Source organism: Haliotis rubra, unplaced genomic scaffold (genome assembly GCF_003918875.1).
Source record: "Haliotis rubra isolate DU_JTF1 unplaced genomic scaffold, ASM391887v1 Scf479, whole genome shotgun sequence".
Lineage (NCBI taxonomy): Eukaryota > Metazoa > Mollusca > Gastropoda > Lepetellida > Haliotidae > Haliotis > Haliotis rubra.
Window position 1 is genome coordinate 521,288 of NW_025767167.1, and position 25,593 is coordinate 546,880.

The 25,593-nt window shown below is 39.3% G+C and overlaps 1 protein-coding gene across 1 annotated transcript in view; it reads right to left on the reverse strand.

Moving 5' to 3' along the window:
* Positions 1–8,494: 8,494 nt before the first annotated feature.
* Positions 8,495–25,593, reverse strand: part of LOC124290951 — a 42,237-nt gene continuing 25,138 nt past the window's right edge. The window contains exons 2-8 of the mRNA XM_046727797.1: positions 12,814–12,945; positions 12,513–12,712; positions 12,167–12,306; positions 11,620–11,795; positions 11,130–11,345; positions 9,101–9,433; positions 8,495–8,605 (exon numbers count right to left, since the gene is read on the reverse strand). Of these exons, the coding sequence (XP_046583753.1) occupies positions 8,495–8,605; positions 9,101–9,433; positions 11,130–11,345; positions 11,620–11,795; positions 12,167–12,306; positions 12,513–12,712; positions 12,814–12,945 (1,308 nt within the window). The remainder of the gene's footprint in view (positions 8,606–9,100; positions 9,434–11,129; positions 11,346–11,619; positions 11,796–12,166; positions 12,307–12,512; positions 12,713–12,813; positions 12,946–25,593) is intronic.

Here is a 25,593-nt window from a genome sequence, read left to right on the forward strand (position 1 = left end):
TCGTATTTGACACTGACCTGTCAACAATGGACATGATCACAGACGCTTTTATATGTTTTTGGTGTTGTTTATCAAACTTTCTCCCAATAACTTTACTTGGACAGGTGTGGGCGACTGACATGGAACGCTGAAGTCATACATCTTGTTATTATCTTGTCCGTAGAACGCAACGGCAATTTCAATTTGGGAATTTTGCAATTTCATGGCATGCAGGAGGGGGTCACTTACTTTGTACATGAATGTAAGGGGGGGAGGGACATTCACAATCTACATCTTTCTCCTTTCTCTCTCCCCCCTCCTCCCACCCTCAAGCCATGAACTAATTTTTCTGTTCAATAGCTCGATACTGCTATGCGACCTGATACGATACATTATACTCCTGAAGCGCTTACCGCAATCATGTTCACATACTCTTTTAAATAGATGACATCGTATGTGGTGAAGCCAGTAAAAGCAGCATTAAAACGTATTGATTCTGTCCACCATCAAGGTCAAAGGCTTAGTCTTGGATCATTCGGGCAGTCGTAGAAAAGTATCCTTGCAATAAAAACTATATCAAAATGAGTCCAACCCTGCATACAAGCTTGTGTTTAATCCTCTTTATGAGATCTGTACAATGAAAGGTCTTCGTTTAATCCGCCTCTGGGATTACGAATTAAACCATTGATTCTATCGCTAATATTGAATCCGAAAATATATCTCCTTCCGGTCTGTTTTCTTCTCCTCATTGGTAACTGGTAAAACCACAGGAGGTTCTTACCATGTCTAACTTGAAGGACTCAGAAACAAACATCACGTTATGAACAAAAATATTATCAGTTTAGAAGCAAATATTAATTATATTTACAAATTTACAGATGAATCCATTCAAAACAGGGATGGTGACGTTGTGGCCAGCCAGCTGTCACTGGACCCGAAACTTTATCCATCAGATTACCATACAACTCTTCCATTGTCAAAAGCCATCTTAACAGCTCTAGGCATCCTTTCACAAAGCACTACGGTGATCGTAAGTCACTAAGGTAACCTTATTGCAGTGTGAAAGAAGGTTTAAGGTTACCCTCAGTTAAGGTTGCTTCGTGAAAGGAGCCCCTGGAATATAAACAGTCTAGACATAATGAATTCACTGGGTTTTTTAATACTCACTATCTTGTCTTCAGGTAATCAAACCTTATAAACATAAGCTTTTACTTGAAATTATTGAATTAGATGTTCTGGCTTGTGGCCAATACGTTTTTTGTTGGTTATCCAGCCAGGTGTGAACCATCGATTACACAGTGACTGCTGCTGCTTCTGCAAAGGCAGCCCTCAACACATCACTGACACACTTCTTCTGCCACAGGCTGACTATAAACCAGTGATTCGATCTTATATCCGTGATTTACCGCAAAAGATGGTGGACACGCTAGTAGACCAAATTTTATTACTTAAACTAACTATCGGTTACACCAACTTGTCAGTCCAAATTTGACTAGACCACGATGTCGGATTGGTCACGATATACACATGAATACTTTAGTTAATCATTAAAGTATTTTCTATTTTCGTCGAAATTACCCACGATTTAGCTTCAGGTGAGCTTCAATGTGTGTGTGTGCGTGCGTGCGTGTGTGCGCGCGCTCTACAAACTTTGTTGACATGTTTTAGCTTCTTGAATACTCTTCTCACATACAAGAAAAAACACGTTTGGTCATCATCACAAGCACAACCTGTTTTCTTCTGTAACATGCATCCTGGTTCCACCATTATGTTCAATTTCACCATCGGGAACCTGAGTGTCCAAGTCTGGCGTAAGTAGACCCAATCTTCTTTTAAGGCATCTTGTTTCCCAGGCAAACACCGGCTGGCATTATCTTTCTCGAGGAAGCAGACAACTCTAATCTCGTTTAGTAATTGCAGTGGCCTTGGTTGCAACATTGGTCAGTCAACAGTCGGCACAAGAACGTGAATGAAAACAATTATAGTTCAGCACAGACAGAGTTTATAAAGGAAACCTCTTGATGTAACATTTGTACACTGAATGAATAATTAGTGCTTTGCGGAGCATCAGAAACTGTTTACAAGTACACATAACTTACATCGTATCCGTTGGTAACGTATCTGTTTGTCAAAATCGGTTCAGGGTACTTTTTGGACAGGTGTGAACTGAAGACAGCAATTGTCAGGGTGTGTGAACTTAGAGGTTGAGTGTGTTGCATGTGTGTATGTTATAAGTTCCGTTTCGATACATTCGAGATTCTCTGGTAGCCTATATGTTCATAATCTCGCATACCTTTAATACCCACGTGAAAACACGAGAATTGTTTTGTGTGGGTAAAGCAAAACTTGATGTTATGCTTCTCTGCATACTGTCAGCGTTTTCTTTAACAATATGCAATTACACCTGAACATTTGTAATTAGACAGTATCGTTTGCTGTCATTGGCAGAAGTTCTTTGGAAGAAAGATCCAGGTTAGAATTGGTCTTCAGCAACCCATGCTTGTCGTAAGAGGAGACTAACGGGATCGGGTGGTCAGGCTCGCTGACTTGGTTGACATCCTATCCCAATTGCGTAGATCGATGCTCATGATGTTGATCACTGGATTGTCGGGTCCAGACTCGATTAGTAACAGACCTCCATATAGCTGAAATATTGCTGAGTGTGGCGTAAAATTAAACTCACTCACTCACTAAAAACCTTGATATAAATTCCAGGCGAATGTAAAATCGTTGTCACCGAATAAAGCTCCCACGGGAAATGTAAAAGTACTAAAATTTGTAAAATATAAACGACAAATTGAATATAAACTCACTCACTAAGTCTCTGAGTGGCGGACGTTGCCACTGGAGGATAGTATTAACCCCTGTTCGCTGACACAGATTCACAGTGATCACTCAGACAACGTTCTTAACTTTCTTTCTTCTACGCCAAATGGAATCTGTTTATGTACATAATCAGTCGTGACTGTCCTATGCGAGGACAGATTATTATATTTGAATGTTCCCCTTTCCCCGAGTGAATGACCTTACTTATCTAATATACTACCCTATTTTTTTAATTCAGGAGACCTGTAGGCGGCTGTACATGTAAATAATCTTGTCATTCCAGCATATGCCCGATTTAATGTATTTGTAGTAATAATACCTTTCAAATTCGATAAAACTTTAATGTCACTTGTGAGAAGGACGCGTCTTGCATCAGTTTTTTTTTATGTACGGTTTGCATGGCCAAATTCGATTGTATTGTCAAAGACCCACAAAGCCCAGGTGTCTGTTAAAACTTTCATTTCCGATGTATATGGGCTATTGATAAATTAGTGGGTTCACTCCCTTTCGAACAGTTTTTTGTTATATCACAGTGGGTAAACTGCACGTTGCGATGAAAGTCAGAAATGATGCAGACCTAAGAAGTTTAGATCATAATACTAATAAACCTGTTTGTGCTACGTCCTAGAACCAGCAAACTGAACCATGAAGTTTGAGTGAGTGAGTTTAGTATGGGGCGGGTTTGAATCACAGCCCAATTAATAAAATGATTTTTGGTTTTGTTTGGTATATTTTGTTGTTTAACGCCGCAGTCAGCAATTTTCCAGCTATATGGCGGCGGTCTGTAAATAAGCCAGTCGAGACCAGACACTCCAGTGATAAACGCACGAGCATCGAACCACGCAATTGGGATACGATGACGTTTGTCAAGCGAACCTGATCACCTGACCCCGGTAGTCGCCTCTTAAGACACGCATGGGTCGTAAAGAGATAAATTGATGACCGACAAAGCGTCCGACGAATCTTGGATTCGCCCCCAGCTGTGTATTGCAGCTCGGAGAGGAAACTTCTTGAAGTGCAGCGCTTATGTTACCCTTAACCACAGAACCTGGAAGTACGTTCACATAAAAAATAATGAACCTGCCAATAACAAATATACAGTTTTATTTTACTTATCTTTACTTTCATGCGTACCGTAGCATCCTGTTTTCCTCATCTCGTCACACACTTGTCCGTCTCCCAACAGGCACTGTGCCGAAGAAAACCAGCCATACTTCCGGACTGAGATTTGATGTTTCACGATCTTGACAATGTTTGTTACATCAATGATATTCACTTAAATGGCAGTGTTCATGAAGGCTTGCTACAACCTTAACAGACTGATTACAAGTTCCTGTATATTTATTCCCTCATCCTAATTTCTCTTTATGATCATCGTTTTGTGGAGTCGATGAAACTTAGTAATAAGCGTCGTTAAAAGATAATGTCAAAAGGTTCTGTAGATCACCTCCATTCGTAACTACTCGTGTCATTCCGGCAAGCCGGATGGCGTCTCGTACCCCTCTCGTGGCCATGTTTACGACTTGGCCTTGTCTAAGCGCAAACGGGCATGGAGATGAAAATAGTCTTGTACATTTACCAAGGAAAGATACCTCTGAATTTCCAAACATGGCTTCGAGAATATCCTATATCCCGTGGGCAAAACAGCAATACAGTCATTCCCTTCGTAAATATGTTTGAGTGTTTAAAGTTGCTGATCCTTTAGCTCAAAGTTTATGTTTAAATTGTGCTTTACATAGTTTAGCGAAGTTTCAAAGTTCAATGGTGCCGCCATTTTCATGCTTAGAAATGCGTTTTACTAAGCGCGATTTGATTGGTTTGCCACGATTCTTGGCAATAATGGCGTACGATAGGGGTACGAGTCTTCTTGTAGGTCACGGAAAGAGGCGAGTAGTTACGAATGGCTCACCTCATCATTTCAGGCAACAAGTTTAATGAAGAGGAGTCAACAGATATAACACCTCAACAGTCTCTACACAAAAGTCAATCTTAACCGTATAATGTTTTACTGTTAACTCGTCAAACCTGTATGACTGGGGTCTGGAAATAATCGAGTCTGGACCAGACAGTCCAGTGAATGATATCATGTGCATAGATCTAATTGGGATACCATGACATGAACCAAAGAGGTCAGCGAGGTCCCGTTTGCTGTACAAACCGAAACGTGAATCTCATTAACCAATTCAGACAATGACCTACTTTTCAGCCGATCCGAATTTTCTCGTGTGAAAGTGAAAAGAGACACTACAAACTACTATAGTTACACTAAATTCCAATTCCTTGTTACATAAGAAAATGGTATTTACACATCAATTTTAATTTCCAAGCGTAAAAAAATCGTATTTCTATATTTTATGTCGAGGTGTAGGCAGCATGTCGTTAACAAGACGTCACAGACTGCCCCTGTTTGAAGAGGTCGTACAATGATTCACCATTCATCTGACTCACTGGTTACGTGTTCTTTTGCGCTTATTAAGAGTATTTTTTGTAACGTACGATGTGATTGATATAATATCAAGTTCGTACCAGATCGCCAAACGTTTCTCGCGACCAAGCCTCGTTTTGAGATTTCCACGATTTCCAGGTTTCTGTTTGTCAGAGCACGCTGTACGACAGAGCATGCTGCACGACGTGTTTGCAAAGAAGGAGAGTAGTGTTGCGATATACAAGTGATTAGATTATCAAATAATACTGATTAATATTTATATATCCAGCTGAATAAGTTGGTCTCAAAATTCTGGACTGGTTGTTGTACTAAGTTGCGCAATAGGACGGAACCCAGTCAGCAGGAAACGAGACTGCTGTGTAATCAATGTTTTGACTTGTACCAATTCTATCCAGGATCGTCAAGGGTCTTTATGCATAGATCTAGTTTCGAGGTAATAGTTCGTGTCAGTTTGCTATTGTTGCCTGTATCGTTCACCTTATACATGGAATTGAACAACCACAACGCCTATTACATGTAATGATGTTCAATGGCCGGATCAGAAATTGGTTTTGATATTTGGCCTCTGGATTTTATTCATATGAAAAGCCATTTAGATATTTGAATAAACTGAATCGTCATTGAAACAATGTAATTCAGGATATGGTAATATTGTTTAACAACATATCACACGTACGTACGTACGATTGTAGACACAGGGTATACAAGGAATACACTCAACACGACATCGACAGGGTAAGATTTCCCAGCGTCTGAGTGAGTGGAAATATGGTCATGACATTACCATGAATATGCTACCGTCCAGTCTGTGAGATGGCATTAGATGATACGGTTCAACCACACCACGTGTTAATGTTTTAAATGAAACTTAACTGAAACAGTTTCAACCACACAAGCCAGTTAAAGTTGTTTTTAATGCAGCTTGACACATACATATAAGAAAACTGTTTCGTCGAGACAGCAGCGACCTAAAGACTGATAAATGCCAATAGTTCTACTTTGTTACCTCGGCATAACGTGGTTTTGTTTTCAGTATCAAAGTTTGGCCGTGTTAAGCTGTGAACTGTGAAGTTAACATCAACTGTCTCCAGTCACTGGGTGTATTAGTGGCCCAGTAGTCTAAGGCGCCTTTGCTCGTGGGTTTGAAGTTAAGGATAACACCCTCACCCTCGGGCGTTCCAGCAAAGCGAGGCCTTTGACCTTGGGAACACCCGAGGATGCGTTAGCTGATGATGCCTTCGTTGATGATTTTTGTTTTAAAATTGTCTTTCGCTCGACCCTGTTCAGTCTCGTCTGAAATCCACACCCCTCCTTTGAAATGAACATGACAGGTTGCATGTGCACGTGCAGTCCGTGCATGCATTGCTGACGAGTACGTGCGGTCCGTGAAGGCGGTGAATCCAAACATATCAAGTACAGCAGGGTAAAACGCACACTCCGGCGCAGTAATGACTTAACATAACATCACTGCCACAGGATAATTTGCATATCACGTGACTGGACTACTCACATTGGCGCATTTGTTGATGGAGGTCATTCATGTGTAATTTGCATATCACGTTACCAAAGACGGACTACTTTCCTTGAATGTAAACAAAACAACGCGCAGACACATACAAGGAAATGGATAGCTTTCAATCCGTTATAGATAACATGTTGCAATTGTATGGTGATTCTGCTATATTGAAACCATATCAGAGGGAAGCTCTTCGGTATGTTTACACGGAAGAAAGTGATTGTATAGTTTGTCTTCCGACCGGTTACGGCAAGTCTTTAATATTGCACCAGCTTGGTCCGCTTCTTCGCCAAAAGAAAGGTTATGATTCAGGATCTATCCTGGTAATATCTCCCCTGAATATTATACAGAGGGATCAGGTGATAAGCATAACTAAGCGTGGCCTTAAGGCATGAAGGCTCAGTGTGAGCGGTAAAGGGACCACCATTCGAGATGATTATGACTTCACTGAATATTGTATGGTAAGTATTTACAATGATTATTATCAGCCAAAATTAAACGTAAGAGCAAGTAAAAGTTTACAATACTTCAAAAACTTTGTTTATGTGTATTAAGGAAACAGATAGCAGTATCGCAATATTAATTTGCCCATATCCTTGTCAAAATGTCTATAAAGAGTTCCGGTAAAAACCCATTCACCCAAGAATAATTTAAATTGGTTTTCCATATCTATGTATAACTCAAGTTACGCCTTCCGAAAAAAGAATCATTCATGTTTACTTGATGTATATTACTTATAAATTTGACCCTAGGCATGACAAATCCATGAAACCGCCACCGCTTCATCCATAAGTTTTTATTTTGACTGTTGTTGCCTTGTCAACCTACAAATACAATTTTTGTTATAATGTCTTGTAATGTGTCAAAAGTTCAAATATGTTTTATAATGTCTGAAGGATTTGATTTGTTCAAGAAAAGTAATATAGCGTGAAGGTATTTTCAAATATATAAATATGATTAAGAATATGAAATATGGTTAAAGTAATTAGGTAAATGATGAATTGTGTCATCTGTTTATTCTAGGAATGTGAGACTGATGAATCTGGACTCTATGATGTGATCTTATGACATCCAGAGGCTTTGTTTTCAACATCACAAGGAGATGCTCTAGTATGGTGACGGCAAAATACAGGATTGGCATCTAGGAACATCCTTCCAACAGTTGCCTTTGGTGGTGGTTTGATAATGATCTAGGGTTGCTTGTCAAACTTGATTTGGTGACAATTTGTGGTAACTTAAAGGCTGGGGTGCAAACCTCCAAAACCCCTCAGCAGTGAAGATGTTATCAGCCCGTGAGTGACAAGGCTGTAATGGCTATGGGTGCCTGGCAAGAGCCTGGCGATGTCAAAGGTTAACCTTGGAATTTACTACTAGAATAAAAATGTGCCTTATAGTAAATGCCCAACAACACTTTCAATTCATATTCAATTCTGAAAAAATACTGGGGATGCTTAATTCTTTTCCTTATGTATATGTCATATATTAATTCCTTAAGTACATGATTATGACATACAGAACTTCACATGTTTGGTGAGGCATATAGGTTAAACTACATGAATTTGTTTCCAAAATTCAGAGACATGAATGTATTACTTGTAAGAAATATGCAGATTAAGATATTTAAATGTGTAAGTGAGTTTAGATTTACGTACAGCAATGAAAACACCTTCAGGCCAATGAGGATCATGAAGGCATGGCATACAATTTGAATGTCATTACATACAGTGTCAAATAGATGGCAAACCATCATTCTCTTCATATTCATCATCAGGATCCACTTCTACCATTTGTCCTCTACACAATCTGGTGATGACACGTTCCATGTCTGTTCTCATTGCCTGAAGATTGATGCCATGAAAATTTGAGCTGTGCTGATAATTTTCCTCCGCCAAACCTCCTACCAGCCATGAATTTAAATGGACGCAGTTCACGGAAAACATCTTGAACTTTTTTCCTGTCAACTTCTGAATCCCGTTTTGTGTGACGAGATGATTTTGACCTGGTGCCAATGCTTTGGTTGATCGATGATGTAAGCTTAGCCACTGTGTCAGCTGCCAAAGATGCTCGTTGTATGGCCTTTTCTGTTTTATTGGCCCCAAGTTGACGAATGAGATCTTTTTTGTTTCTTACTGAATGCTCCATGACAAGGTCAGTCTCAACATTGTTGCCTAAACCGCCCGTGGGTTGACAAAGCTTCCTTCCAAAAGTCGTAGCTGCATTTGTGGCGATGTTAGGAATTGAGTCTTCAGCAAAATATCAATGTTCTCAACAAAATATTTTGAAAGTTTACTGTGTGAGTAAAAAAATGGTATGTTGGCTTTACAGCCAAGCACCATTCTGTCAATATCTCCTTCCTTGGCAGTGTCATTCATATGCATAAGCTGCATTGCCCATTGGGCAAGATTGTTGCAATAGCTGAGGACTTCGTCCTCCTGTACCGGAACATCCTGTTGGCTGAAAATTATTTCACCATCAGGAGTGAGGCCATTTACTACATGCACAGTCTGTATCTTGTTGTGTATAGGTGGATTAATAGAACTCTCCTGATGTTGTGCCAAGCTAAAATTCCCATAGTCATAGGTATTCAGTATCCCAATGAGGACTTTGTCCGCCAGATCAGCTCTTGTGTGTCGTGGTAATCTCATGATGTTGTCCGGAATAATGATCTGAAGATATCAAAATAAGATCCATTTAAATGTTTCAACAGCATTCCACTTAGTAACTGCAGTCAAATTATTACAAAATATTGAGATGGGGTGGGGTACAAAATATCTCATGCCGATCTTAAGAATACCCATTAATAAATTGATTGTATCAATAAAAATATAAATTCTAAAACCAAGCCATTTTCAGGAACATGACCAATCAATGGGATTGTCCATGTAAGTAGTATGACGAGGGAGGTTTTGGCTCACCCCATCTCGTCATCCTACTTTTTTGGCTATTTAATCTCCCAGCGCCTACTAAAAATGGTGGTGGATGAGCAAGGGACATATTTTGACGTCATACGATTGTTAGTGATACAGCTTCTTGGCTGAGAGTTTGCCGGTTACTGTGGCAGCGGTTCATATTTTACCAGTTGTCATCCTCCTTGGAGGGGTGACACGGAGACTTGTTAAAGCGTCATTCTACCATGGCTACGTGAAATGCTCGAATTTGATTGGTCAATCACTAAAATCAGACGGTATCAATTTTGGATTGACAATGCGTCTGATTTCACGGCGCTTCACTGCGCACGTATACATCACTACTTCAGCATGGCCACTAACATGACTAATATCAACACAACAGACATGATGGAAATGCTGATAAAACATTTATTAAAACTCGAAAAATACAATTTTACAATTTTTCCTCTACAATTATTAGGGAACCTCACTATCATAATTATGACCTTCTATTCTAAAAATATTCAAACTCAATTACAATACACAGTCCCAAACATAAACAAACAATATCTAACATATAATTTACAAATCAGAAAACCTTGTAAAAATACATCCCTATCTATCCCTATTTGTGCAGCAAAACGTTCGTAAACCTTTACCTACCTGGTAAATGGTATATTTGTTTCCGTTTAGAATGGGAAATTCGCAAGATAACGGCCAGGCGAAACACAAAATATATGCCACTCATACTCCATATCCCTTTGCATCGTTCAAAATGTCAAAAATTGAACCACGAGAATTCCGCCCTCTGCCACCTTCCCCGCAAGGCTGTCACTGCTATGACGTACACTTTCCCGAAAAAGGCTTGGTCACAGTCCAGTCCCAAATGATGAGAACAATATAATGTTCCAAGGAATCCCAAGTTAGTCGCATGTACACAAAGCAGCACTGTCACTCTTTCGTCGCATGCCGGGGTGGAGGCACGTACGTGAAATCATGATCGACACCCGCCGGTCATAAAAATCAACAGTCTTTGATGAGTAACAGGTCGTGGGTCGATCAGAAAAGGATCCATTCTTCGATTCTGCAGGGTTCAGATTCGACAGGCAGTCAAGTATTTTCCACTGTCACTTCGAATTTCAACCTCTCGCAAAGGTAAACATCTTCCGTCCGCAATTTCAAACTGTTGCGTAACTGTCTACTTCCAAGAAAAATAAGTAGGTCAGACGATTCCATTATAGGTCAGGGGGGTACAGTAACACGGCACACAAAACAATAGGCTGGTTTCGGTCGTGTGGAGTTATGATTATAAAAACCAAGCTCTTAGGTGTTACATTATTGCATTGAATAAACAGAAGTTTGTTTTCTTTGGACAGAATAATTTTTATGTTGCAATGTTAAAAAAAGCATTGACCATTTAAATTAAAGTATTTTGCATGAAGGTAAGATAATGTCTGTTGTCATATTAATTTACCTTTGTTGGTTGAGAGTCATATGTTTCCATACCCAGGTATTCCAGAGCCTGTTCCACCATTAACATGTCGCCAATAAGGAGAAACAGTTCTTCATGGCCAGTATAGTTGTTTTTCACCTGGCCGTCTACGCTTGTTCGGCGCAGAAACACCTTGAAGTGAAACAGACTTCCTCTATCTCGCCCGGAATTCTTGTTATAGAAGCGTCTGTAGGCTTTCTGAAATTAAAAGAAGAAATCTTGTTTTCGTAACAAATGATCACAGATGATTTCATTAACAAATCTTTATGACATACAAGTATTCTTCTTATAATTTCACATACATCATATGATCAGGCACAGTTTTATCAAATGAATTATCTGTCCTCCATCCATCCATCCATAAATATAGATAGATTCAGAGTGGATGTTCATGATTACATGAATTTAATTACACAGGCTTTATTACATTAACTTACAATTAAATGACCATGTTGAAATAATATTGACATACATGCAAGAAATCCTGCTTGTTGTGCCACATTGTACACATGAAAGGGCCAACATCTTCAAATCTCTTGATGGGATTTGGTGCATGTGCCCGTAAAGGCTTGGCATACTGTAAGCGTATCCGTGTTAGTTGATCACCCCAGAATGGCACTTTTAGTTTCTCAAGCTCAGCTGATGAACCTGCATTGAAACATATACACAACACTATTTGTGAACAATGATCATCAAGTTACCAAGACTATTTAGGACCACATTGAAGTTAATGTTTTGCATTGGTGGATTCAGGAGGGAGGTGGGGTGTCAAGGTTGAAACCCAACCCCCACCCCACCCACATTTAAAAAAATTCCTGGATCCACCTAAGTGTATCTTCCATTACCTATAATTGCTGCACCTATGCATATACATAATGTTATGCCAAGAGATAACACATTATGGTATGGTGTCCGTGCTGGTAAGTTGCACCCAAAATACTGTTTACAAGAACTTATTTGTATTTTTCTTCTTGTGATTACAATTATTTTATGTAATAATCTCTTAACTCTTAACTTACCTAATGCTTCAGAAAAAGATTCCCTCAAAATGTCCTCTGTATTGTCCAGGATCTGTACGCAGTCTTCATACTTTGCCTCGTTCAGTATCATCAGTCTTGATGGCACTATGATGGACTTCTTTGCCATTGTGTCAGAGAATCTGTTTTGTTCAAAAGTAAAGACAACATAGTTTCAAATGTGCACACATTAAATAATGTCATATCTGCAATGGCATTATAATGGTCCCCTTCTCATAGTGAGTGTTATAAAAGTAGGCTTACAATTGAGTTATGTAAGATGTAACCATTACTGATTTCAGAAATATAAAACTGAACAGATTTTAAATAACAACTTTGACTGAAGTACCTGTGAGGAATATGATCTGGCAAAACAGATGCCATCCACTCCAGGGCAGGGATGTATTTGGCTAACCGTCGTCCCATTAATACTTTGTAAGACTGCAGCAGTAGCATCCTCTCTCTGGCAGAAGAAATTTTTCTGGTGTTAGATCTGTGGGACTGGTGAAGGGTTTCCTCAATGACTGGTTCAAGGCTGTTTCTGCAAGCCTTGAAAAAAAGAGCAGGATGGCAAAGTAATGGCAGTCTTGGACTTGGTGATCTGATGCCTGATGTCTAGTACGGATCCCTATATCACAGTTGTCACCAACCAGGTTGCATAAGGGACATGTCTGGAGTGCTTTGATGATGGTCTGCATGTTCTGTATGGCACATTCATCAAGTAGAGTGATCTTGGAGGTTGGAGACAGTGTAACTCCAAGCTTGTTCAGTGATATCAGGCACTAGAAATATAGAACATATGTATGTCATTTCCTATCAATCAATCAATCAATCGAGTCAGCCAACCTGTATGTATGTTTGTTTGTCTGTCTGTATCTATCTATCTATCCATCATTTGTGAATATATATATATATATATATAAAGCCCATGATTGTTTTTTTTTTTTGTGTTTCTGTATGCTTCACTGTTATCATTCGGGGGTCCTAATTTAATGAAATAATGAACATGCCTGATTCTTAGTATCTTTTTTTCTAATTCACAATTTATTCGATGCATTTTTATGTTAGAGATATTTTTATTATACTGTGAAATGTTACAAAATACATCAAATACAGATACAATTAATTTTTCACATTATTGATTGAATCAATCATAAAATCATATTTTCTCCTGACATTAATTAAGGGGAAATCACTCTATCCTGCAATTAGAGACAATGGATGACAGACATAGCACATCTGTGAATGTAAGATCATATCCCAGAGTTCTATGAACAAAGTAAATTGCTTACAGAAGCAAAGAATCAGCTACATGTCACTGGATCTAGCATAGACACAGGGGCAAGAACAGAAGGTAAGAATCAGCTACAGATATGTAAATGTTTATACAGGCTACATGTTTGGTATATTACATGGCATAACTTATATAAAGCACAAATCACATGACAGCATGTTGATCATTTATACTTGAAAAGATGATAAAATTAATGTATTGAAATACTTTGTTTCCCAAGTTGCCTTCATTTCTGTTAAATCTTCCATCAGTTTTATGGGTTTTTTCCAAATTGAGTGCCTCCAAACTGATCCACAGGATATAATTTTTTACAGCTGATCTCACCAGCAAATGACAGAAAGCAGTTGGTGCTTTTTTGTTGATAGGGAGCTTTTCAGAAATTTATGAAAGAACAGTTTTTATAGCATACAAACGAAACAACTCATTCAGGAACTTGAGAAGGAAACCATAGATCTAACCTGTACAGGTAATAACATGTACATAGTACATTCATCTTCACAATAATTCTTTGATTACACAATGCATTTATCTCCTCTAATTTACTTCCTCAGTCTGAATTCATATGGAATAGAGTTTTCTGGAACTGTTTAGTGAAATATGAAAAATGTCTTATTTGCATAAATGACATTTGAAATGCTGATAGCTGCTCATTCCTCATGTACATGAGGATGCTGTACACCAGTGATATGGCTCCATGGTGTCGACTAGAGGCATGCTCGAATGTGGGTGTAGCCACAGTAACCAACATGTCAAGAAGGAAGGGGGATCTGAAATGATACAAATTTGAATCTGAAATGGGAGCCCTGAAATGATAACAAATATTGTCCCTTTAGCAAGATCCTTTAAGAAAAAAAAAGGTTTTCAGCACAGTGAACTTGAATGGCCAAAATTACATTGTTATATAAATATTTTCATAACTACACTTTATTTCACAATGGTTAGTTACCTTGACCAGCTATCAAGTGCTTGGTTTCATTCAAGAGCGACAACTCCGTTAATCCTTTTTCATTAGATTGTGAAGAGTTTTCCCCCTTCTTTACTTGCTAGCAGACGACATTTTCAGTGATCCTCAGTATGGATGATTTAGAGAAGAGGAAGTTGATTTTAGAGTATTGTAACAAGGACATCAGATCAGCTAAAGTGATTTCAAGTAGAACAGGCATCCCTTTGTCCACTGTTTATCATGTTTTGAAAAATATTGCAAAGGGATATGGCATTTAGCACCAGGGAGGCGCAGGTAGGCCCAGAAAGTTGACTGTCGGTGACGGGAGGCGGCTTGGTATTCTTGTTTCTAAAAACAAACGTAGGCGTTTAGAAAGATTAAGGCTGGATAAGATTGATAGAGGAACTGTGGCTGTCTGTAAGGAGACAATTAGAACTGAGCTGCATGCAATGGGTTGGCAGAAAAGTCGAGGAATTCCATCACCGATCATGAAACCTGAACAAAAAGGAGCGAAGGTTGAAGTGGTGCTTACAGCATAGAAATTTTAACTGGGACAATGTGATTTTCTCAGATGAAAGTTCAGTGTGGCTGTTTCCTAATACACTGAAATTCTGGACCAAACAAACTGAAAAACCTTTGTATCAGCGCCCAAAGTACAGTCCGAAATTTAACGTGTGGGGTGGCATATCTGTGTTAGGGGCAACGCCCCTCTGTGTATTTGAAGGGAATATGAACAGTGAGCGGTACAGAGATATTCTCGAGGGACATTTACTTCCATCTGCTCACGTGTTCTATGGAAATGTTTGGATTTTCCAGCAGGACAACGACCCAAAACATCGTTCAAAGCATTCACAGGCCTGGTTTCGGACCCAAAATATGACATTATTAGATTGGCCAAGCTATAGCCCTGACCTAAATCCAATAGAAAATGTTTGGGGACTTAAAAAGGAAAGTGTCAATAAAAACAATCTGACAATTATTGCTGAAATGAAAGAAGAGGTGGTCCGATATTGGGACAGCATGGACCACGACTTTCTAACTTCTTTGATCAGTAGTATGCCCCGCCGCATTGAAGCCTGCATTGCTGCCCATGGTGACCGGGCAAAATACTAACTGTTCACCTGTCTTTGAATCTGGAGTTATGTTCTGCTAATATTCACATTAATACGTGAGTAATGAGTGAAAAAAGTAAAAAAACATAACAATCTTTAAATTCTCAATAATTTCTTGTTGTACTGTACATGTAATTCAAATGTTATTCAAATAAATCCACATATATTACTAAATAACTTCAACTGAAATTCAAATAATGACCTAATTGATTTACAGATCAATTTTTTGATATTAACAAATTTAATTACTTGCATTCTTACCTCTGGCACATTTCATCTAAACACGTGTCGGGTAAATCTCAATCTAACAAGTCCTTCACTGGTCGGTTTGTTCTGAGGACTGATTGGTTCTTTGTTGAGTTAAGTGTTTGCAAGAATTATCAACCTCTTCTTAAATCTTCCTTTTCATGCAAAATTCAATTTGGAGAATGCTGCACAATGTTATCACAATATTTTCAACGTTACAACTGTCTGCAGCATCTTTTATATTGCAAACTTGACCTTCACTGATTTCCTTAATATCATGGTAGAGTGAATTCCAGATAACTCCCTTGTCTCGGAGAGGACTAGAACATTCAGATTCAGAATATGAAGTACTTTTTCCAGGTATATCTGAATTGCCACTGGCGTAAGTTTGGAACTGAACCTATTGGTACTCACATGATTTCAAAATAACATTGTCAGGCACACCTTCAGATGGACAAGGCACATGACTATCAGAGACAGACTGAAATAACTTTCGACAAGGGTGACTCCTTGATGTTTTACGTTTTTTAGTGGCCCTCTTTTCTTCCGGTGTCTTCCCTTCCCTCTTGCCATGTCCAGAAGTAATCCTGGATACATTGTCCTTAATGGCTTTTATAAGGTCCCAACATTTATTTACCGAAAGTTCACAGCTGTGACAAATTCCCACTCCTTCGCAGTGCTCCAACTCGCTGTCGTATATTTTCTTTTTGTAAACCATCCCACTTCCACTTCCCTCCCCCAACAACATACAGTCTCCGCGGATTGGAATCCAACAGCATTTCTCTCTTTTCAAAGGCGTTTCATTCCCCAAACCCATTCCCAGTTGTACATCGTAATCAGCTGTAGTAGATGCCAAAGTAGTAGCGTTAGGTGGGGGGGGGGTGGGGTGTATGTTTCCTGTGAATGTTCATGTTTGATGTGGTAAATGATGTTAACCGTACTTGAGGGAATTTCCTATCTGTATATTTATTTGTTTGAATGGACTGTGTAAAATGTGACGAATCGTCACGTTATATTTTTCTGGCCTGTGGCAGAGGTCCTATGCTGGCTTGCCGCATGGAACTCTGGGTAGAAGAGTGGGTAAAACGAGCTATTTAAATTCGTCGGTTCCAGTAGCACAGAAGTACAGTGTAGAATTTGCAATAAGAATACAGGAATTTAGTGGTTCGACCCCAGCATTCGACATAAAAAACTTTTCAGTTGATAATTAAGTAATACAGATATTTTTCAGTCGGGCTTCTAAACTTACAACTTTGAAATGTATCGAGTTAGTGGAAAAGTTAATTAAACAGCTGAAACCAGGCAGGGCCTTCCAACACCCTGCTGGGATAGTATTAAAAAGTATGTAAGGCCCTGCTAGGAGCTGAGGGTGTTATCTAGGTGTATAAGGCCCTGCTATCTCTCGCCAGGATGTTCCTTCGGGAAAACAACTCGATTGAAAGAGCGATATTTGGGCATTGAGGTATATAATACCGGTTCTCACTGCTTGTGTTCATATTCTTTGTTTGTCATCAGTACACGATTTTCACACCCGCGGTAAACTTCTGCATCCTCTGTATAACATGCAACGTCTACATCATCTGCATCAGCTCCCTCACTTAAGTGAAATGTCAACCGGCGTTTAAACCAGCACAGATTACAGAACTTTCCGGCATGACGTTTTTCTGTAATTTTCTGGCTTTTTCTTGATTCTACTTTCAGTCAGAAGTCATTTCTTGATGTCAACAACAGGACACATGCCAGCCTTAATTTCCAAGGCTATCAGATAGCAGTATATCCATGATGTTTCCGCGTTTATTGAGACGACCATGTTGGTCGTAAATGACGTAGTGGTTTGGGTGGTCAGGTCTTGCTGACTTTGTTGACTACGTGTCCTTCGTGACCAAAAGACGTTACCATGTATTTTCCATCTCGCAACGACACAACCACAAATATTGGCACCTTGTAACGTTTTATATTAGGGAACATCTTTTTAAAATATAGTTGTGAACAGACACAAAACGAACAGGCTTGAATATACAGTTATGGAGACTCGTTTGTGACAGTGGGCTTGAGTGTCCAGTATTCGAGCATAAAAGGACATGACAAATCAGACCACTGAATCATTCATTTTAACAGAAGTGCCTTAATCTCGGGCGTAACCATCTCGAGCGTCGATACACGCCATGGCATGACGTCGAACGGAAGAGTACATGTGAGTCTTCTGACGCCATTCCTCCTGCATTGTCAGTGCCAACCTCATTCCTGACCAAAGGAGGCAGTTCACGTTGTCACACTCGATATCACAGATGATCACAGATGATCTGTCGGTGAGATGTCAGGAGATCTAAATTATGACTTGCCGGCCACGGTAGGACGTTCACACTGTTACTTTGATACAATGTGCGTGGAGGTTGTCAGAGGAATGACAGTACCACAGGTCGCAAAAACTTATCACTATAAGCGACAAGGAGTGCGATTTCCATCTGTAACAACCAGATCGCTCTTCATGTCCAAATAAATACTCCCCCAAACCATCACGCACCTCCGTCGATAGGCTCTGAGACCATGATGATAGAATCGTCTGGACAATGTCCTTTTGCTGATTGCATGACTAAATCTGTTTGTGGCGGATGACGTCATAGAGAACAATCTGTTCATCACGTGAAGCACTCGGAAATGACGATCTTGCCGCCGGGTTGCGTCTTTTGGTCCTTAGCCTTGCTGCTGTTCGGCCAGTTTATCGATGGCGTCTGACCAGTTTGGCAATTGTGAACTTCGCATATTCCATAATTCGTGCAATATGGTCATGTGTTGCACAAGTCTGCAACGTCAGATTCGTTATTTCTCTCTACTCTGTGGTGAGTCGAGGCATGTCTGTTGTATCCCACAGATGGCAGTAAAGAAAAAGTACAGTTCCGCAAATATTTTATACTTCATTCACACACAGGTAGTTTTCTGCACACCTGTAAGTTTTATTAGATATAAACGTGTGACATATGGTTTTCTTCTCTGCCGTTGTGCATATGGCGTTCGTCAGATGTGTTGCAAGCTCATATAGGGTTTATGACCACATGGTGGTGAATGAATACGTTCATACTTTTGATGGTGTTTCTTTTGCTGGATTATTGCGGAGTTTCGCCATAAAGAACAAAGTGTGACCATGCCTTAAGAATTGAAATAATTATTTTGTCGCAGGGTCAAAAACTTTTCAGCGTGAATTTCGAATGTATGACTCCGCTCGAGGAAAGCTAAGTTAGTGGGCTCCAAAAGCTGAGAACATTAATTAGTCGGTGGTAATTCTGTGTCAGTATTGCCAACCAGCAATCTATGCCTGTAAAAGTAGATGAACAATGCATAAACACTGGTTAGGGTTGAATTGCCGTATTTAGTCCAACATCATATTAGTCTGTCACATCCCCTAAGTCAGTTACATCCGCTCAATTGGATGAATCTCCCATATTAGATTTATCCTCACTGTCAATATTTTATCCTCATGTTACGTGTCTACAATCAGCTACTCAATCAGTTGCCTGCCTCCAGTCCGTTACATTCTACAAACTGTTACATCCCCTAACACAGGTGTATATATATCGAAGTCGACCAAGATAGAGTTAACTACGGTTATAACGAACTCCCGAGTTCGGGTTATGGGTTATTACGGGTTATGGGAGCCAGTAATCTAATAACCGTAGTCCGTTATACGCATTTGGCCTGAAAAACACAGCATGTGGCCGAGACACAAAAAATAGTTTGTTTTATCTGTCAGTTCGTAGTTTACTGTTTTGATAATTGGTTCTCCCACGCCCAGAATTATTTGGCCACATCCACTGGGAGAGAGTGATGGGTCCCGATCAACCTTGTCGCAAGAAGAGGCTAAATGGAACAGTTGTCAAGTTTGGTTGCGCGTCATCCACGACTTTGTGAAGCCCATTTCTGGTGTCCCCCGCCGTGATATTGCTGGAATATTGCTAAAAAAGGCTTAAAACCATACTCACTCACTCACTCACTCACTCATTCACGGCGTAGGACATTGCTCGTGATGTCAATCACCGGTTAAGTTGATCATTTACAGGTCGCCGTCATAGCGCCGCACCATTGTATTATACAGAAAACTTATTTGGATATGCAAGATCATTTATTGTTAAGTTCTATGTAACTGTCTTCGCCACAAGGCTTCACAATGCCAGTCGGACCAGTTACCACCTGTATAGTTCTTGTGATGTGCCTAACACAGAGGAAATGCCACTACCCTTGGTCGACATGATTAAGCTGCCAACAAATAGGTGACACTGTCGTGTTTTGTTCAGGGTGTAGAATAGTGAGTGAGTGAGTGAGTTGGGTTTTACGCCGCTTTAGCGATAGTCCAGCGGGGGACACCGGAAATTAAACCAATGTGGGGAATCGAACCTGGACCTTCGCGTCACGAGCGAATGCTTTAACCACAAGACTACCCCCAGGGTGTAGACCTGCACATACCGCTCAGCACATATATTTAATTAAGATGATGATCTATTACGCTTTGTGACGACTTCATGAAAATATCAATGATATTCAACAATTCCTATATATAACATTAGTTGTAACTGACCACTTTCGAAATGACATTGTAGTTTTCGTGGTTACACCATGGTAGATTAATGATACTGTTTTGTCCAGAATCTCCATCCATTTTAGCTATAATAGGGATAACGCTGTTTTTCAGGGCATTATCATTTGCAGAAGCCCTTTTCAACTGACCTCCTTCGTCGGGCAGTAATTTATGACCTAGGACTTCTGCAAATGATAATAGGCCAGTAGAAACTGCACTGAACCTAGAAATTTGGCCTGATAACATATTTTTTGTGCATGAATTTAGGGGTTGGGTCTGTTGTCTTTTCACCCATATTTCAGCAGGAATGCACTCGTCATGGCTACATAGTTCATAACAAACTTCTGGTTTATTTCATACTGTTTTGTATTTTCATTTATAAAGAAGCCTATTTTTAATCAAAATTTAAAATATTTAAATTATTCACTTATGTCGGCCATCTTGAATTCAAATTCAAGAGGATCAGCTTCTATTGACTCTGCTGTATATAATGAGGTCATGAATCTCAAGGTTTATGGTTTCATTTTTTTTCTATTATACTTCATTAACTTGCTCTTTATATTGCCTCACTTCAATAAGAAACATTCGCTGTCTTTTGCAATGTTTGAATGAGTTTTGGATCAAAACTTTATTTGAAGGAAATGGAACGAGGAGCAAAAACTGTTTTCTTTTCTTGAAATCAGTTTGCCTCTAGTTAAACCTGTCTCAATACAATGGTATGCCTGACTGATGCTATAGGCAGTACCATAATACACTGAATTTATTTAGCCATTATCATTCCACATAATAACTAACTAACCTCTTTTTCATAGCATACAGTAAATCTTTAGTCATCAGAACATGCATACTAGCAATTGAAGATATACAGAGATGAAATAACAAAACAGCAATGCAAAATCTATACAAGTATCCAAGGCAGTCCACATTAATCTCAACACAAGGCAGTGGTGTTGGGTTAATTAGCAGTAACCCTTACACTTGCAATGAACGCTACAGGGAGTCCCCTTCTTACAACAACTGAAGTTGGTACATAGTCTTGAAGTTGAGCAATCACAACTAATGTCCTTGAGAAGATTGTCAGGAGCAGCAGGCTTATCTGTGATAGTAGCAACGATGGTGCCATCCACAGTTTGGAATCCATATTCATGCATGTCCAACACACTTTTGAGGTGAAACCATGTAGACACTTGGTGATGAACATGAAGGGAGTGGAGGTATGCTCTGCCCATTGGTGGCATTCTCTCCGCAGGTACACGTTTTGTGAATACAGCAAACAATACCTCAGTACATCAAGGCTGCGTCCCTCATCAACTGTGTTGTATAGAGCACTGACAAATGTTCACCTGCTAAACGGATGTATGTTGAGGCTGACACATTTCCGAAAATTGATGCTAGATGTTTAAGTGAGTCCTTGATTGGAGCAGCTTCAAGTGCTTCACCTTCACCTTTCCAAGGCTGAACATAGCGGAAGTGGTATCGCACCCTGACATGGCATGAACGAAAGGCAGAAATTTGCACATGTCATTACATAATTACATAGATTTATAGATATAAAATGTATAGATTGGTTGAAGGTTTGCTGTGAAAGATCAGTAACACCAAGACATCTGTGTCATCCACATTAACAACAACTTCATCTGTGCTTTGGGCCAGCTTTGCAGCAACATCATCATCGCCCGCCTCACATGCATGTTCAACGGGTATTCCTTCTGCTGACAGATGTTCTGAGATTAAAGCCTGCTTATTCTGCTTGTTTGACAGGAAACTTGTTTTATCTTGAGGGACTGGAGTTCTTCACTATTATGTCTGGTGAAGGTATCTCTTTCATTTTTCTCCTCATCTGCTCAGACTCAAACACTGCACAACATGGGCGATTCTGCTATGTCCTATGTATGACACTTGTACCAATCTTTGGCCATGGTATATGTTGGGAAGTGCACATCCATCAATGACTATGTCTGATGCTGTTGTATACTTCTCCTTTGTGGTAATGTGTAAGCAGATATTTGGCTAGTGCAGACTTTGGGCTTTTTCTCATGGATCTAACATTATGCAAGAGAGCCGGTGACACTGCTGCAAGTTCAAATGAGAAGACATCATGAGATGGAGGACCACTCTGAAGAGTTATTGATAGTAATCGCTGATACAGCTCCATTGATGACATCCAGGCTGTGCTCCGTCTGATAGGCGGGCACACTTCTTCATGGTGGCAAATGTGACTACTTGTGATGCCTTCTTTCCAAATGTCATCACTGTCATATTTGAATCTTTTTCAATCTGAAATGCTTCATCAACATTCACTCTGTCTGCTGCAACAAATTTACTGGCAATATGTCTAAGCTGATGTTTTGGAGCTGCCTCAAAGGGTTGTGACTCCTCAGAAATGAAAAAAATGTCTGCACATCATCAAAATGTTGTCTTATCCGGCCTGGGTTCATCTCTGTGGTGGTCAGCAATCAGCGAGGAAGTGTTGGTCATCAGTCGCAGAGTTTCTTATAATGTGCCACAATATGGGCACAGAGCAGCCATTGGTTCATGCTAAATCCTTGTGGATAATGTTGATTAAGCTTCCTTGGTTTTGCCTGCTCTCATTAGACTTGATGACCATGTCACTGCAAGTGGCACTAGATAATTGCTTGGGGTTTCATGTTTGAGATCGGAACATAACTGTAAAGAATAAAATATCTATTAAACTTATGATTTAAAATAGGCATATTCAGACATGGCAAGACATATTTTGTGGCCAATTTTTATTTAGAAAAAAAAGATTACATTTTGTTTTAAGTTTAAATATTATATTAGATTTAGTAATTTGTTTATCCTGGTTGTTATGTTTTGCACGACGGCCAGCTTGATATATATATGAGTGAGTGAGGGAGCGAGTATATATTTGTATGGGGCGAGTGAGTACATATGCAAAGGAGTAAAAAAAATCCTAATAAGCATATTTTGACATGGTAAATTACAAGCAACACTCTGTCTGAATTGTCAACAAATAGAAGGTAATTATGTATATTCACTTCAAGAACAGTGGAAATACAATGATATTTAATGTAAACTTCAAATATGAAACTTTACTAGTTAATTTACATGTAAGTTTGTTGTACATGTTTTGTAGTTTAGCCAAATTATCTCAAACTATCTGCTTTGATATACTGGGTTTCGAGGGAGAATACAATTCTAACACTTGAAATATGTTATTGAAATATCACCTAATAATTAAAATATTCCAGAATTATATAGTTCCATTAGTGATAACACTATCAAAAGTATTTTAGCAGTTGATACTCTAAGTAAAACGATATGTTTACATCTGAAGGGTTTTGACATACACATATATATAATATGTTGTCAAGAAAGTATTATCTGCAGTGTTTGACCTTGACCTAGGCATCAATACAGGCTTTTGTTTTTACTTGAAAAATACTTACATTTGGGGGCTAATGTTAATTAATTAGGCAAACATAATTGATGTACAATATTCATAAGTGCTATACACCTTGTAGTGAGGTTATATAGTATGACCAGAAATAATTGAGAATTTTAGGAATATGTTTTAGGATTTCTAGTATAAACAACCTTGACCAGCTATCAAGTGCTTGGTTTCATTCAAGAGAGACAACTCTATACTATATACAACTGCTATACAGCTTGTAGTGAGGTTATATAGTATGACAAGAAATTATTGAGAATTTTAGGAATATGTTTAATTGGATTTCTAGTATAAACAACCTTGACCAGCTATCAGGTGCTGGGTTTCATTCAAGAGAGACAACTCCGTTAATCCTTTTTCATTAGTTTGTGAAGAGTTACTCCCCTTTGTTTACTTGCTAGCAGACATTTACTCAGTGATCCTCAGTATGGATGATTTAGAGAAGAGGAAGAACATCAGATCAGCTAATGTGATTTCAAGTAGAACAGGCATCCCTTTGTCCACTGTTTATCGTGTTTTGCAAAATATTGCAAATGGATATGGCATTGAGCACCAGGGAGGCGCAGGTAGGCCCAGAAAATTGACTGTTTGTGACAGGAGGCGGCTTGGTATTCTTGTTTCTAAAAACAAACGAAGGAGTTTAGAAAACTTAAGGCTGGATATGATTGATAGAGGAACTGTGGCTGTCTGTAAGGAGACAATATGAACTGAGCTAAATGCAATGGGTTGGCAGAAAAGTCGAGGAATTCCATCACCGATCATGAAACCTGAACAAAAGGAGCGAAGGTTGAACTGGTGCTTACAGCATGGAAATTTTAACTGGGACAATGTGATTTTCTCAGATGAAAGTTCCGTGTGCCTGTTTCTTAAAACACTGAAATTCTGGACCAAACAAAGTACAGTCCGAAATTTAACTGACTGAGTTTGGTTTTACGCCACTTTTAGCAATATTCCAGCAACATCACGGCGGGGGACACCAGAAATGGGCTTCACAAATTGTACACATGTGGGGATTCGAACCCGGGTCTTCGGCGTGACGAGCCAACGCTTTAACCACTAGGCTACCCCACCGCCCCCCGAAATTTAACGTGTGCGGTGATATATCTTTGTTAGGGGCAACGCCCCTGTGTGTATTTGAAGGGAATATGAACAGTGAGCGGTACGCAGATATTCTCGAGGGACATTTACTTCCATCTGCTCACGTGTTCTATGGAAAGTTTTTGATTTTCCAGCAGGACAACGACCCAAAGCATCGTTCAAAGCATTCACAGGCCTGGTTTCGGACCCAAAATATGACATTATTAGATTGGCCAATCTATAGCCCTGACCTAAATCCAATAGAAAATGTTTGGGGACTTATGAAGGAAAGTGTCAATAAGAAAAATCTGACAATTATTGCTGAATTAATAGACGAGGTGGTCCGATATTGGGACAGCATGGACCACGACTTTCTAACTTCTTTGATCAGTAGTGTGCCCCGCCGCATTGAAGCCTGCATTGCTGCCCATGGTGACTTGACAAAATACTAACTGTTCACCTGTCTTTGAATCTGGAGTAATGTTCTGCTAATATTCACATTTAATACGTGAGTAATGAGTGAAAAATATATAACAAATTACAATCTTTAAATTCTCAATAATTTCTGGTTGAACTGAAACTTATATTTCTCCAAGAATTGTAAAAACAGAAATATAAACCATGCCATGTCTTTCTTTGGCAAAACCTTACAGCATTATTATGATAGTTCCACACTTAGAGAGCTAGTTTTTGCATCTTTTATTGCATGTTGAAGAGAAACAGCCATTTAATCATGAACAAAGAAAAGTTGTATC